General features: G+C 49.1%; 1 protein-coding gene across 1 annotated transcript in view; it reads right to left on the reverse strand.

Annotated features, from left to right (window-relative positions):
- The window catches only part of LOC144947198 (semaphorin-3D-like), a 46819-nt gene that overhangs the window by 11676 nt on the left and 19057 nt on the right, over positions 1-16086 (reverse strand). Inside the window, exons 3-13 of the mRNA XM_078876387.1 lie at positions 15513-15575; positions 14692-14811; positions 13314-13407; positions 12579-12707; positions 10795-10937; positions 10351-10465; positions 9145-9214; positions 7607-7751; positions 5501-5720; positions 2462-2550; positions 771-812 (exon numbers count right to left, since the gene is read on the reverse strand). Coding sequence (XP_078732513.1) covers positions 771-812; positions 2462-2550; positions 5501-5720; positions 7607-7751; positions 9145-9214; positions 10351-10465; positions 10795-10937; positions 12579-12707; positions 13314-13407; positions 14692-14811; positions 15513-15575 — 1230 coding nt within the window. The remainder of the gene's footprint in view (positions 1-770; positions 813-2461; positions 2551-5500; positions 5721-7606; positions 7752-9144; positions 9215-10350; positions 10466-10794; positions 10938-12578; positions 12708-13313; positions 13408-14691; positions 14812-15512; positions 15576-16086) is intronic.

Raw genomic sequence — 16086 nt, forward strand, 5'->3', positions numbered from 1 at the left:
AAATAACTCGGTTACATGACAATACTCTGCGTAAAACAGATCTCGCAGACGAGAGCATTATCATTCACTGCACTGAAATGTCTCACAATTTTTTTTACAACTACACATGAAGGATATTTATCATATTTGTCGCCTATTTTATTTTTTAAATGAGCTGCCCCTTGCTTCTGAACGGCACGTACGTCCAAGCAGTGCAGCCAAAAAACTGTTTTTCGTCAAGAGTGAAGGCCCTCAACAAATGTACGTGTTTAGCTAATCAAGCAGCCAACTACCGGCATGAATACAGCTCCAGCAACACCACGCACGAGAGCTCAGCCGTCGTGGATTGCTTTGCTTTAGGACGACAAAAACAGGCCCTGGCGTCCATTAAACCAATAATTGACACGCGGGGATTTGACACGTGACACCAGGGTGACTGTACTAATGTCTAGTGTCACGTGACCAGGGCGACTGTGCTACTGTCTAGAGTCACGTGACCAGGGTGACTGTGCTACTGTCTAGTGACACGTGACCAGGGTGACTGTACTACTGTCTAGTCACGTGACCAGGGTGACTGTACTACTGTCTAGTGTACGTCACCAAGGTGACTGTACTACTGTCTAGTCACGTGACCAGAGTGACTGTACTACTGTCTAGAGTCACGTGACCAGGGTGACTGCTACTGTCTAGTCACGTGACCAGGGTGACTGTACTACTGTCTAGAGTCACGTGACCAGGGTGAATGCTTGTTACTGTCTAGTGATGCTGGTGGTGGCGCTTGTGGAACTCACCCGCTTAGGCGATATTTTCAGAGACAAGATCGGAGTTGGCTCCTGCAATGTGTGCGCAACAAGAGGGGTTATGGAATAACAACAACAATAACAACAAAAACAACAACAACACATCGTCATACTGTATTAAAGCTGTGTTCGTGACTGTTTTGCCCCAATTGTTTGTTTTAATGTCTTGTCGGCTTGATGTCATGGGCAGTGGCTACTTCTTCCAAGTGTTGAGGCTCCGCAAACCCTTGCAGGACCAGCTACCTCCCCCCTCTCCCGACGATGTTGTTTGGGCTGAGGGGTTCTCGGTCCCAAAATACCTGATCCTGGGGGGTTGGATACCAGATGCCCATTCTTTCCTTTAAGGAGGTAAAAGGGCTTATACTGCTGCAAGCTACAAATTTGATCATATTGAAAGGCTGATTTAAGATGTGTGGTCTGCGGAGGCACTTTCTATCTCCTAAACAGCACGTGACCACCACTCATGAAACGCTTGGGTGTTACCTGACATGCTTCCAGAGAGGCCAGGATGGTGTAGGGGTGTCAGGGGAAGGATTCCCACCAATAGGAGGGTTAGTGTGAGGGGTAATCGAGGAGATAGAAGGAGAGAACGGACGGGAAGTAGGGGCCTTTGGCGGGAACGAGATTGGGACGGCTGGGGACAGGTGTGGATGGGAGAAAAGGATTAAAAGACGAACCCCCTGCAACCTTGTGTCGGCTCTCCTTTACAATGGTACTGATTCAGCTCCTGACAGTGGAATGGCAGCCTATCATCTCCAGCGATCACTTTCATGTTCTACGTGGACAACTCCACAGCGATCGCCTCGTGTGTCCGCGTTGAGGGGAGGGAGGGTCGGTCAGTCTTCTTCCTTTACCAAAATGGCCTTGGTCAGAGGAGGTCATAGATGGCTCCCCCATGGGACCTCCAGCACTTGATTATTTTAGTTTAGTTAAATGAAAGCGTGTAAATAAAAAAGAAGATGCACAGGATGATCCGTTTATAAATAGCCGACTAAATAGCTTTAATTATTTTCAATTTATAATTTATTAATAATTTTATCTTGAATTTTATTATTTTTATTTTTTGTTTTCTATCTACGTTACTTTACCGAAAGAACCAAGCAAATAGGTACTCTTTGGTTCTTTCGGTAAAGTCACGTAGGTATAAAATAAAATAAATCACGACATTTCGGGCGCAACACAAGCATCCATCATCAGGTGCAAAAGCCAAGAATATGAACCGAAAATATGAATTCCTGCAGTCACGAAAGTTTTAATTCAAAATTTATAATGGCCCCCTTTGAATACTGTAAGCAAATTGGGCTGGCTTTTGTTGGACAGAGTGTATTAAACGACTGAGATACAGATTTAAGGGATAGAATGTATGTATTTAGATTGTCGAGGGCATTGAAAGATTATTGGAAAAATAAGAATAGGTTTTACCCTTTCTGGCAATACTGCAGGTGTTAAGATGTTCAAACACCAAGTACCTTTTGCAAGGAATTCAGTCTGCATTAACTACACGTACACGTGGGTGAAAATGCAAACAAACACGCTCTGATAATTAAATATCCATTGTCTTTGAAACTGATTTGCCCATAGAAATATAATTTCTCTACCTTATTTTAGTGAAGTATCTATAAACGTATCACCCTCCACACTCACACGGATGAGTTCACACCGTAGTCACGCAGGCTACACACCTTGAAGACTCGCAGCTCTTCCAGGATGACCTCCTCCGCCTCCCAGCTGCTCTTACTGATGCTGATCGCCTTGAGCACCGTGCCAGCATCTTATACCAGGAAAAACGAAGACAAAGATCCCCCGTATAACTTGAACAGACTGTTGGGGCAAGTGCTGTTAGCGAGCACCGATGAAGGCCGGCATGGCGCACGAGGGGGTGGTGACCAGCAGAATGCCCGGCCGCCTTTGTCTCTCCAGTGGCGATGTTTACACACGCACACCAGATACTCATTTGAGGCTGAGTCGACCTAGGGGAGGCCCATGACCAGTACAGATAATCATCAATGGTGTTGGCCGTGAGCGTGAATTAAACCCGGGTGGCCAGGTTCGTAGCGTAGCGCACTGACCGCTACATGACCGCTCCCCGCACAGAGACACGCGCACACACAGGAAATATTTAACTACATTTAAAATGCGCACTTTATTTTCCATTCTTCTGCCCTATGGCAATATGAAGTTAGCAACTTTATATAGGTGTGGATATGGTCCGTGAATGGGAAGTGCAGGGGGCAGTGCTGGATCCATGGTCTGGCTACGCTTACTGCAGTCAATTTTTTGTATAAATACGAACATACACGCACAAAGCGAATGGCTACAATGTGCAAATGCAAGAGCTGAGTGAGAGAGACCCTTTCCTAACAGCCGCCTCTCTCATTTCCCCCACCCCCTTTGACCTTCCCTCTCTGTCCTAATAATCGCCCCCTCTCCCCGCCCTTCTTCCCAGTGTTGTATACAAGCGGACACGATGTCGCCCTCAATCGCTGTGCATCGCAGCCCCGATGACTCAGCGTCTCCATGGGGGTCACGGCGGTTCGGGAAGGCGCGCCGCTGCTCAATCTGCCCGACTCGCCACCGTGGGCGCCGCGGTGGCTAGGAGATGTTAACTAGCTCGCCTGGTGTACAGGAGGACATGGGTTCGATCTCGACCCTGACGCCTGCCGTATATTTGGGGGTTGCGTGTCTCTCTCATCATCATCATCATCACGGTGGCTAGGAGATGTTAACTACCTCGCCTCGTATACAGGAGGTCATGGGTTCGATCCCGACCCTGACGGATGGATATTTGGAGTTTGCGGGTCTCTCTTTACCAGTGGTCTTGTGGATATATCTCCGGATCCTCCGGGTTTTCCCTCCATGTTTCGAATTGACATGTGCTTACAGTATTTGGCTGCTATAAATTTCCACGTGATAAGCCACATCGTAGAGCTATTACGTGTGGCCTGGTCTTTTTTGAGGCTTTGTGGCCAAAGCCTCACAGAGTCTCAAAACTCTTTTTTCAAGAGGGTCCTGCCAAGTCTCCGCAGTAGGTGCGACGTTGTAATGTATAATGTTGCATACATTTCAAAACACTACCATTTGACACACAAACTATTTATTATACTGTACTGTCCTGATTATTAGTTTCTTTTTATGTCAAATTGTAAATTGCTTAAACTGACAAAATACCTCACCTAATGCCAGTCGTTAAATATAACTCTTTCTATGTTTTTGAAATAATGTAAATGTCACTGTGACAGAGAGGAGACCTTCATCCAGAGCAAGTGGATTCACCATGGCTGCTGCTGCTGATGATGATGAACTCCTGAGAAATTCGTCATCATCATCATCACGATCCATGGGCAGATAGCCCCGTAGGTGTCCACTGCACATTCCGTCATTTGTTTCCGCGTTCCTCTCCGTCTTGTGCCAAGCAGTGGTCACATCTTTCTGGCACAAGCCTCTTACGTCCGTCGTCGAGCTGATTCTCTGTTCGGCCTTTGTCCGACACAACAAAAAATTGTATCCAACTAAAATGAACGCGGCCGACTCCGGCATTGCGCTCGAGCCAACTGCGACTTAAACACCGACGTGACCTCACTTGACCGCGCTGGAGTCGGTGCCAAATTCTGGCGCGCTGTCTGCATTGGCAGCCAGAAACCGCCGTCCCCTGCCGTGCGGCACGGAGGCAAAATCAACACGCGTCTCTGCGTGGTGGGGGGGCTGCGGGGCTGGGAGGGGGGGGCAGCAGAGAAGACACCGGGGCTGCAGACGGCACGGAGGGGCCCAGCGGAGAGAGCAACTCATTCATAGCTCCTCAACGGAACCAGTGTGGGCCCGAAGGAGGAGGGGGGGTCTGCCCAGTGCAATGTGAAAGCAGCAATCAAGATCGCGGACGCTTGGCCCGCCAACCCATTCATGAGATCGCTTGGCTGCACGTAAAGTGTAGCTGAATAATTCTAGGTAGAAAATATATACTCTTAGGTTTTTTCGGTAAAGTCACGTAGGTAAAAAATAAATAATAAAAATATCTAATAATAAATAATAGAAAAATAATAGAAATAAAATAATAAATCACGACGTTTCGGAGGCAACACAAGCTTCCGTCTTCAGGTGGAACCGTCACAGCACAATTGCTGTATCAAGTGAAGAGAAGTCCCAAGAGACCCGACCTTGTATATATATACTGGTTGAGGGGGGAGGAGCCAGGATGGGCCGCGGGAGAGGAGTTGATGTGAGATGGTTAGTACGGCTGCGGCTGCTGCTGCTGGAACTGAGCCTTTGTAATGTAGATGGCAGAAGCAGATAAGCAAGTCAGGACTAAGCAGTCCCTTGCTATGCTGCTGGGTGGGTAAAACTCAAGGCAGGCCACCAGCGTGTGAAAAAAGAAGCTAAACATGATGAAACAAAACTGGCTGTCAATCAGTAAACTGTACGGTAACTAACGAATAGTACCTGTCAAATAAGATGGTCCAAATATGTGTAGTTAAATCTACGTGACTTTACCGAAAAAACCTAAGAGTATGAATCCTTGCAGTCATGAAAGCTTCAAATCTAGAATAGAAAATATATGTTTGAGGGATACGCTCCCAATTTTCCAGATTAATCCAACGTGAGGCTTAGATAGGAAATTTCGGACGACCCGAATTGTTTTTGTGCACGGGAGCAAAACCCACGACCTCCTGTGTACCAGGCGAGGCAGTCAACATCTCCTGGCCACGCGGCGACTGCTCCCCGCGTACCCGTGCCGAGGAAGAAGACGCTGTAGGGGCCGTCGTCGGCCTCCACGCGGTCCACGGCGATGGCGGTGACGCGGGCGGCCCCGGCGAGCGTGAAGGCCGGGCGGCCACGCGAGGGCCTCACGGCGTCGTGCAGGAGGGGGTGGGAGCGGGCGAAGGCCAGCATCTCGTCGGGGAAGTCGCGCGTCGAACGCAGCTGCGGCTCGTACGTGCGGCTCGGGCACTGGTGGAGGAGGGGCGCGCGCGGATGAGTGGAAACTGTTTTTATTGTGAACTGCTACGTTTGTTAATTAAGTACCGGCTTTAATTTGTGCGTGTGGATGCGGCCATGGTGTAAGTGGCCAGCAGCGCACATTGGATTTAAAACTATTAACTATTTTTGTTTTTCCAGGTGAGGTCCACTGAGCTGTACAGCTCTATTTCAGAAGCGACCTGGCCGCAAATGATAGCTCAACGAAGTGGATTATGATAATTGTTTTTTTACCCTTTTATCTGGAAACAAAACTGACACCTTTTTTACAAGGAGTCATGTTTGCATTGACCACAATACCTGATGTCGGAATGCAAACAAAAAACACAACTCTGATAATGTATGCACTGTCCTTGAAATTGATTGGTCCACACCCGAGACAGCTTTCCTTAGAGCCTAGTCTCACATGGTGTTGGACCAGATGACGCCCAAAGGCGCACAACTCAAAGACAATGCACCATCAGAGTTTGAGACTAGGCTCTAAGGAAAGCTGTCTCGAGTGTGGACCAATCAATTTCAAGGACAGTGCATACATTATCAGAGTTGTGTTTTTTGTTTGCATTCCGACCGCAGGTATTGTGGCCAAAGCAAACATGACTCCTTGTAAAAAAGGTGTCAGTTTTGTTGCCAGAAAAAAGGGTAAAAAACCAAATATCATATTTTGCTACTGGCAAAGGAGGTTCCAATGGTGAAGTGGCTTATCATCACGTGGAAATTGACAGCAGAAGCCAAATACTCTAAACGTGTGATGTTGATTAACTATATTATCAATGTGGAGGGAAAAACCAGAGGACCCGGGGAAAAATCCACACGAACACGGGGAGAGAGAGAGAGATGCAAACTCCATGTTTACAGCATGCGTCAGGGTCGGGATCGAACCCAAGACCTCCTGTATACCAGGCGAGGTAGCTAACATTTCGCTGCCACGGTGACTTGCAATGCAGAGGTCGCCGATTCGGCTTGACTCGATCTCCCGGCGCGGCAGCGGCAGTAGAAACGACGGTGCAAGATTCATCCCCCTGCCTCTGTGTCCACCCATCAGCATATTTAGGATAGTCGCATTTAGTCGATGGCCATGTGTGGTGGGGTAAAGTGTGGGTGCTCCAAGCCCCTTCTAAAGTTTTCTGGGCACGTGGGAAGCGACACGTCAGGCATGGTGCTGAACAACACGCTGTACAACCTGACCATGCAGCGGAGAGTGACTATCGGGACGAGATATAAACAAAAACTGTGCACTTTGTGTTGGCATTGTCCACTCTGAACCAAACCCATGCTCGCTGACAAATATTCCATCCACACATCAACACGCACATTACATTAAGCACGATTAAATTGCCTCGTAGCAGCTTTTGGCTGACCATCGAACAAAGACAGTCACTGCATCGCGCGCTTTCAGACGCGCTTCTTGCAGCAGTCTGGAACGCTCTTCCGCCCAATATTAGGACGCCACTGGAGCTATCCACTAAAAAATCTAGATTGACAACTAATTTCTTTTTGTATTTAGTTTGATGTCCTTCCCCCACACCTCCGATTAGCACAATTGGCTACATACGGTGCGAAAAAAGTAAAAAAAAAACATTCATACACACATACATGAACTCGCTAAGTCAGTCGTGATACATGTGTAGGGGTGTCAGAGGAAGGATTCCCACCAATAGGAGGGTTAGTGGGACGCTGACAGGAGAAGGGGGAGGAGTAAGCGAGGAGACATAAGGGGAGAACGGGCAGGAAGAAGGGGAACTTTGGCGTGAACGAGATTGAGACGGCTGGGGACAGGTGTGGATGGGAAAAAAGGATTAAAAGACGAACCCCTTGCAACTTTGTGTCGGCTCTCCTTTACACATGCTTGTAATGCTCACCATGCCAGGCCTCGGGTAAGGAATCTTGCCCTGGTATTTAAGCCACTGGTGGTCTGCGCCCTCCCGATGAGAGAAGGGCCCGTTGAATACGGCGCGGATGTCAGGCATGGTGTATTCGCACACTGCTGATCCGCGGAAAACAGAGCTGTATGTAACCCACACACACACAAACACACAGACACACACAATCTCTTGTATCCTGAAACGACGAATCATGCCGGCATCAGAAAGGCTAGATTTTGTTGTTTAAATGTTCTGGATCATGCTCGGCTCATGAGAAAGTTAAAGGGCTCGGGCTACCTGTGTAGTGGGCGGAGCTACCTGAGTGGTGGGCGGAGCTACCTGTGTAGTGGGCGGAGCTACCTGAGTGGTGGCCGGAGCTACCTGAGTAGTGGGCGGAGCTACCTGAGTGGTGGGCGGAGCTACCTGAGTAGTGTAGTGGGCGGAGTTATGTGAATGGTGGGCGGAGTTACCTGAGTAGTGGGCGGAGCTACCTGGGTGGTGGGCGGAGTTACCTGAGTAGTGGGCAGGGCTACAGGAGTCATGGTCAGGGTTGGCATAGGAGTGGGCAGAATTGGCATTGGAGTGGGCAGGGCAATGAGTAGTAGGTGGGGCCATTGTCACTAGTGGCCCAGTGAGTGTAGCTTTATAAAAGTGATTTGAAGCTTTCGTTACTGCAGGAATTACTCTTTGGTTCTTTCGGTAAAGCCACGTATAAAGAAAAGAAATTAAATAATAGAGTACGACGTTTCGATTGCAACACAAGCAACCGTCATCAGGTAGAACTAAATTCGAGAGAGAGACAAAACACAGACACGGAGACACACAGGCAGACACACAAGCAGAGAGAGACAACACAGACACACACAGAGTGTCTATGTTGTGTGTCTCTCTGTGTGTCTGTAGATACTGTCATCGTTGAATGTTAAGGTCCTTCAACTAATTCAAGGCGGCAGTAGACGCTGCACGGATTGCAGCGATACCGCCAGGGTGTGCGTGGATGCCGCAATTTCATATAGCCCTGCTTAATAAAAAAAAAACGTTACATTTCTTATCTTTTACAATTTTTATCGCGCTCTTTGATGCTGCCGTTTAATGTTTTGGGGTCTTTGGGCCTGTGTTCAGCAATGTGTGTCAAGTAACCAAAATGAAAACCGTCTCCGACTCGGCGAATCAAACTGTGGGTCACCAGGTTCATGGTGCACAGTGCCGGCCCGAGCCTCTTGGGGGCCCTAAGCAGAATTTGATTTGGGGGCCCCCCTCCCACCATCATTTATTCATTCATTCATTAATTCATTTATATCACTTGTTTAAGTTATTTAATTGTAAAAAAAAAAACGATTCGGGGGCCCCCTGGTGGCCAGGGGGCCCCAAGCAGCCGCTTAGTTCGCTTATGCCTCGGGCCGGCCCTGATGGTGCAGTGCACTACCCACAATGCCACCAACTCGTCCGAATCCCTAAATCACAGGGTTACTTTTACAGATGAAGAATTGACCAAATCCCCCATTTCACGGGGTCCCGTGTCTCGTCAGCCTTACCTTGACGTGGTAAAGACTCCGTACAGAATGGGGGATTTCTCATCCTTCGTTTGAAGCAGAAATACGTCTTCTGCAACAACAACAACGACACCACAAAACCGATGAATAAAGAAACGGAGTAAAGCGTTACAGAAAGAAAAACCTCGCGTCGTTTCTCTCCCCGCTTAGTCGGCGCAGAGCCCGCGCCGTGGCAGGTCTCGACGGTCGTCAAGTTGTGAGTTTGACACGCGGTCGGTCGTCGACTCCGCCATTCACACCGTTAGGGATCGACACAATGAGCACTGCTTGTGTGTGGGGGGTACGGCTGGCGGGTGCTTTTGTGGGCAAGTCATCAGCAGCTATGGAAATATCGTTCCATAGGAACGTGGAATTTCCACCACTCGCTCATTGCCGTAGACGTGACACGAGCGTGGTCCCACGCGAAACCGAATTTCGGCTTCACTTTATTTATTTTAACGAGAAACGAAGCCGTTGACAATGGAAGCCCGTAATGGCAAACGCCCGACTTTTATTATCCCACACGGGGATTGCAAATTGGAACGTTGCACGACGCGCGGAGGCAGCGTTCACCCTGGGTGGTGTCAATCCTCTTTGGGGGGCGTGGGCGCTGAACAAAGCAGTGGGGTGGAGAGGGCTCATGTAAATGTTTAAGTAATTGTCTGTTTTCAACATTAAGTCCCCAACTAAAAAAAACGAGAGCGTCCCTCTCATTCGATGTGTTTCCCTCTGGCTCGTATTTTGCCTCCTGATCCTTTCTTTAACGTCTCGGTCCATTTCGTGCACACGGCAGTGACGGCACCTTGACACTTCTTCGTTTTGTGAAAGGTGCCGAATAAAGTTCCGATTATTTAATCATTGTTACATGATGTGTGAGAGAGAGCACAAGGTTGCTTGTAGTAGCGGGAGCTGTAAGTGACATAAAGACACAGACAAAGATCCCCCATATAACCTCAGCAGACTTTTGGGGCAAGTGCTGTAAGCGACACACAGACAAAGACCCCCATATAACCTTAGTAGACTTTTTGGGCAAGTGCTGTCGGTGACACAAAGACAAATATCCCCCACATGTAGCCTCAACAGGCTTTTTGGGCAAGTGCTGTCGGTGACACAAATACACAGACAAAGATCCCCCGTATAGCCTCAACATGCTTTTGGGGCAAGTGCTGCAAGCGACAGGCGTACGCACGCGCTCACTGCTGGACTCACGCAGCTCGTCGAAGTGCGTGTCGATGCCGTTCAGCCCCGGCACGGAGCACACGATCCGGGCCTTGAGGAACGTGGTCCACTTGTTGACGAGGCTTCGCTGCCCACCCACGTCGTTCTGCACGGAAGCGTAGCAGCACTTTGTTAAGGCACGGGAGCGTGGGCTCCGTGTTAACACGTGGCAGGGGAGAGTGGGCACCGTGTTAACACGTGTGATGAGAGTGTAGGCACCGTGGTAACACGTGGCAGGGGAGTGGGCACCGTGTTAACACGTGGCAGGGGTTCGTAGGCACCGTGTGAACACGTGACACTTAACACGTGGCACGGGACCGTGAGCTACAAAGTTATTTTTGCACAGACGTCCAGTAGAGCACGGGGCAGAGGGGAGGGGGAGGTCAGCGACAAACGCTCGCGAGAGCCCTCGAGTGACGTGCGCGGGGTCGTCACCTTGCACACGCGAGCCACGCGCGTGTAGATCGCCTTGTCCTTGCCCCCCGTCTCCACGGCGACCTCGCGGAAGAAGAAGTACACCTTGTCGTCGTCGGGGCTGCTCGTCTCGGGGATGGCGAACGCTCCCACGAACTTGGGCTCTAACCGGCGCGGAACACCCCGAGCCGCGGATTGAGACGACGAGGCACAAGCGCTGCGATCGACGCGCAAGGATCTCGGCGAGAGGGGATTCCGGCGAGCCCCTCTACGGGGTGTTTTTGGCCTACTCTTCCACGCTGGCCGGACGTCGTGGAAGAGGTGGGGGTAGCAGCACTTTAACCCACGGGCCGATCGTTGGTGTCCCGATGTACACTGCTGGTTCGGGCACAGGCGTTGTTTTAGCTGCCGCGCCTGGAGATCGAACAGGCGACCTCGCGGCTGCAAGTCCAGCGGTGCTGACCCCAAGGGGTCGGCAACCAAAACAACAACAAGAACCATTTGTGTTTTCCAATTGGGTAAAAAAATCAACCCTCAATATTTCAAGAGCCACAATGTTTTTGTTTTCTTCCCACGTGAACGCGAGACGGTGGCCCTGAATAAAATAACGTCACGAGGCAGTCGTCAAAGAGCCGCTGGTTGCCGAGCCCCTGTCCTGACCGATACACAGAGGCACCAACCAAATAATCGGCACTTAAGGGACACAATTGTCTCACGTCAGGCTTGGATGCAGATTGTCATTCTGGTGAGGGGGGGGGATGGGGTGGAGGCGAGAGGGATGAACCCTCTCCTCCATTCCACTCCCAGAGACCCTGAAAATTGGTATTTTATGGATATTCACCATAGCAAATATGACGATCATATTGTTGCTGTGGTTGTTGTTGTTTTTGTTAATCTCGGGCCCTGTTTAGAAGTTTTAAATGTCGGCACCACCCCACAGGGGTTTACGTACGGTGCGAAAGAAGTCCAACGTACGTACGTACATGCATGCATAGCCCTTTCTCAATCCACTGCTAGATGATGGCCTCCCCGACCTGTGCGAGTCGTGGGAGTCTTTTGACCATCATCACGATTGTTGTAAACGTATTATTATTTATCTACACCGCGTTCCACACAGTTTTCAATCTTGATTTGAAGCTTTCGTGACTGCAGGAATCCATCCTCTTTGGCTCTTTCGGTAAAGTCACGTAGGTAGACTTTACCGACAGAACCAAAGAGTACAGTTTGAAATGCCCAGCGTGGCAACAAACAACCAAGCACTGACCGGAGGGTCACAGCTCGTGCATCCGGACAAATGACGGCTTACCCAACAACACAGGCCCTCCTTGACAATGATGCACTCCTAACAACAATGACAATCGCTGCGAAAACAAAGTTGACCTCAGCGAGGCTCGCACGAAGGTCAATCGTCGGGTCATGTTTTTGTTGCAAACATCCCCCCGGGAAACTGTTTTACATTTTTTTAGCCCGGGATTGCATCATCTAACCCAAACATACATTAAAAATAATACAACAACTAAACTCCCTTCCCTGCCTATGATTGGAGGGGAAAATTGTCAGCGGTGGGGGGTGGGGGTAGGGGGGGATGGGGGGTGATGGAGAGGACATAGCAGAGCAGCCAAACACCATGGAGTCGTTCGGCTCTTAAAGCGTGGCTTTAAAAATATACCAAGAACGGGCCCGGCACGGCCTGAGTCTGAGTTCAAATGTGCCATGAGAACGCCGCGCAAAAGTCTCCATCGTGACAGGCAACACCAGAGCAGGGATAGGGACGGGGGTTGAACGTTTCCTCTCGCGCTCCTGACCGTTGAGCCAAAGTTTCTCGTGCTGCTCCGTGCGGATGGCCGAGCGGTCCGGCCACTGGCTGAGAAATCTGGCGAAGGCGACGTCCTTCCCCATGAAGTCCCACGCGGCCGCAGAGAAGAGCTTCTCGTCTGCGGAGAATCACGCACGTGCACGCACACGCGCACACGAACACACACACGCACGCACACACGCACGCGCACACACACGCGTACACACACACATGCACGCACACACGCACGCGCACACACACACGCACGCACACACGCACGCACACACACACGCATGCACACACACACGGATCTCGCGGTCTGCCGTCTTGGATTGCAAAAACGCACGCATGGGGGCATTGAACGCTGAGTCAATGGGCATGCAGGCACAAGGGATTATTATTTCAGCAGGGGTCTCATCCACTTAACAGTTTGTAAAGGTTACATGGGGATCTTTGTACGTGCACTTATACATACAGATGGTTGACGGGAGCGGGCAGCATCTGTTCGGATATGACTCTCTGCTGACGTTAGCCGAGGACTGGGTGGGTGGTTGACCATACTTCGCCATGTTGGCCAGTACAGATTGGTGAAGGCGAGGTCAAAATCTGGTTCAGATATCCCTCACCAGGCCCGGGAATCGAACTCAGGTGGGCGGCTTCACATCGCAGTGCGACAACCGCTGCGCCACCACTCCGCCGCACGAATGAGCGGCTCGAACCGCGCGCATTTGTGAGCGGTCCCCACCGGCCATGATGGAAGCTGAGGGCTGGAGGGGGTCGAAGGGACACTTCCCCAGGCCAAGCTCCAGGCTGTGCGGCTCCAGTCGGAACACGGGATCCTGGGAGGAGGGGGGAGGGGGGAGGGGGGGTTTATGTTGGGTTAATATGGGAGGTGGATGGGTGGCTCAGGCAGACGCTGCTGTTAAGTATGGCACGGTGTGCTCATTGTCATCATCGACATTATCGTTGTCTTCATAGTAATCATTTTCGTTGTCATTTGTTGTTGTCGTCATCATTATTATTATCATCATCACTGCCATTAGCAACATCATTATCATCACTCCCGGTTGCGTTAACATCATCATCACTACCATTCGTGTCATCATCATCATTATCATCATCATCACTGCCACTAGTCTCATCATTATCATGAACACTGTCACAAGTATGGTCTTTATCATGATCACTGCCACTAGTCTCATCATCATCATCATTATTATCGTTGTATTCGACATCATCATCGTCTTCGTCATATTTATCAACAATCGTTAAACGTTCCCAAAACACAGCCCCTCGGAGCACGTTTGGAGGGGTCCGCCGTGAACCGGTGATGTGAGCTGTGCGAGAGTAAAAATGTGTCAAAAGAAAAAGCAGAACGGAAATGTTTCGCTCTAAAATAAACGTAAAGAGATCATCTGAATAACAAAGAATCAGGAGCAGTGAAATAAGGATGAACTTGTTAAAACAAAAAAAATGGCATTAGGTTTCAGGCAACATTTTAAATAGTTAATGACAAGAAGTAACCGGGTCGATCAGGGGTCAGAACGCTGAGCCGTTACCTCTGAGAAATCTGGGCAGCCACCCGCGATGAAACCGTGTTCTCAAGCGGACTGCGTTCATGGTCTCAAGCCGTCAACTATTTGATTACACCAAACTAATATAATTACATTAATATTTGTTCACCTAATCCGGCTTTTTACATCTCTGAGAATGAGCAAACTGATTGCAGCGCTCAGGAGACTGTGGCCCTCGTGTGGATACTCTCACTTCTATGCCTCTTTCCAGGCTGCACCGCGTGTCATTTGGCACGATGTCCAACGTTCCGCTCCACATCCTGGGAGCTTCTTCAGCAACCTAAGAATTCGTGTTGTTTTATTACCACCCCAGCACGTGGAAGGAAACGTCGAACAACTGCGCGGTACAATCCTAAGACAGAGCGGAGAGCTATGTAGCTATGTACGTACATATGTTGAACTTCTTTCGCACCGTACCTAGCCAACAGCGTTAATCGGAGGTGCGGGTGGAGGACAACAAACCAGACACACAAAGCGGTTCTCAGGAATTGAGTTTTCATTTCAAAATAAAAGTCCCCTTGTCGTATTGCGCTGCCCCGGTTGCTGTACCTCCACCTTCTGCCCGAGGTTGACGTAGGCGCAGATGGGATTGTACGCCCCGGTGCCGCACACGTACAGGTGCGTGCGGTTGTACGGCTGCAGGACGCGTACGAAGTTTGCACACTCCGTCTGAAATGGGAACCATTTTACACGCGCGATGTTGAGCGCGTTGCCGTATGCGAGCAGCAAAGTGGGTGGGTGCGTGGTGAATCGCTATCTTTTCCCTTGGGTTCAATGACTCTAAATGCGCCTTATCTTGTCGGCTGTCAGAATTCTAAGCAAGGTTGAGCCAAGTTGGCGCTTGGGTTGGGTGACCACCGCCCGGGTTTTTGCCGGGTTTGGTAAGCCACGAGGTGTGGTCACAATATGTTGGGAGCCGAATGCCACCCCCCCCCCCCGTAAGTTTGTGAATTCTCTGTGGCTACTCCGGCTTCCTACCACATGCCCAACACGTGTGAATGGAATTTGGCCAAAGATCCGAATTCAGCACGTGCTTGAAAAAAAACAACAGTTCTGAGACTCTGGAAGGATTTTCTGGGAAAATAAATGGCATTAAATTTAATTACTTGGATATGCTAGGTTATTTCTGTAGCACAAACATAAAACAAAAACATTTAATATTTGTAAGATTGTACATCGGCATGTATATTTATTTGATTCATTAGCTAATAAAATAACAGCATGTTCGCTCTAATAAAAACAACTCAAACCTTTGCACATTATATCAGACTTTAATCTCCCAATGTTACCCGGTAATTTATTTGCAGGAGGTTGAAATTCCTTCTAAGCTTTCATTTTAGATTTTAAGTTTCCCCGGTGAAGCAACTCACAAAGGGGTTCTTGCCAGCGTGGCGACACATCTCAGACTTGTCTCTTGAAGGTGGCCAATAAATCTGGAAGAAATGAAACGCATTTTATTTTTCACGCCATCGGCCTGCAACGTGAAGCAAGGCGATCTAAAGTTGATAATCGATTATTCGGCACTGCGCAATTATCCGGCTGCTTCCAACGTTATCCTGTGGTCTTGAGCAGATCCGGCAAAACCGCTACAAAGGCTGAAACCACTCCGACGATCGGCATAACGTGCGTTACTAAAAAACGTAGCTATGCTTGATTTAATAGTGTATACGCTACATTATACACTACATACAACTTATACAATGAAGCACATGCATCACCCTATGCAGAGTCTGCAAGATTGGAGTGGTAAGTACGGTAAACACAGTACCTTTTTTAAGGAGGATTTACATTTTTGCCTATTTGTATGCTTATTTATGCCAATTTCATATCGTAAACAAATTGAAAACGCTAAACAAATAACAACACCTTAAAACATAATGTCATGCATAGAATGTGAAAAAATAAGCAATTTTAAATAACGTTGATGAGTGATAATCGATGACC

The sequence above is a fragment of the Lampetra fluviatilis genome, chromosome 44 (assembly GCF_964198595.1).
Source record: "Lampetra fluviatilis chromosome 44, kcLamFluv1.1, whole genome shotgun sequence".
NCBI lineage: Eukaryota > Metazoa > Chordata > Hyperoartia > Petromyzontiformes > Petromyzontidae > Lampetra > Lampetra fluviatilis.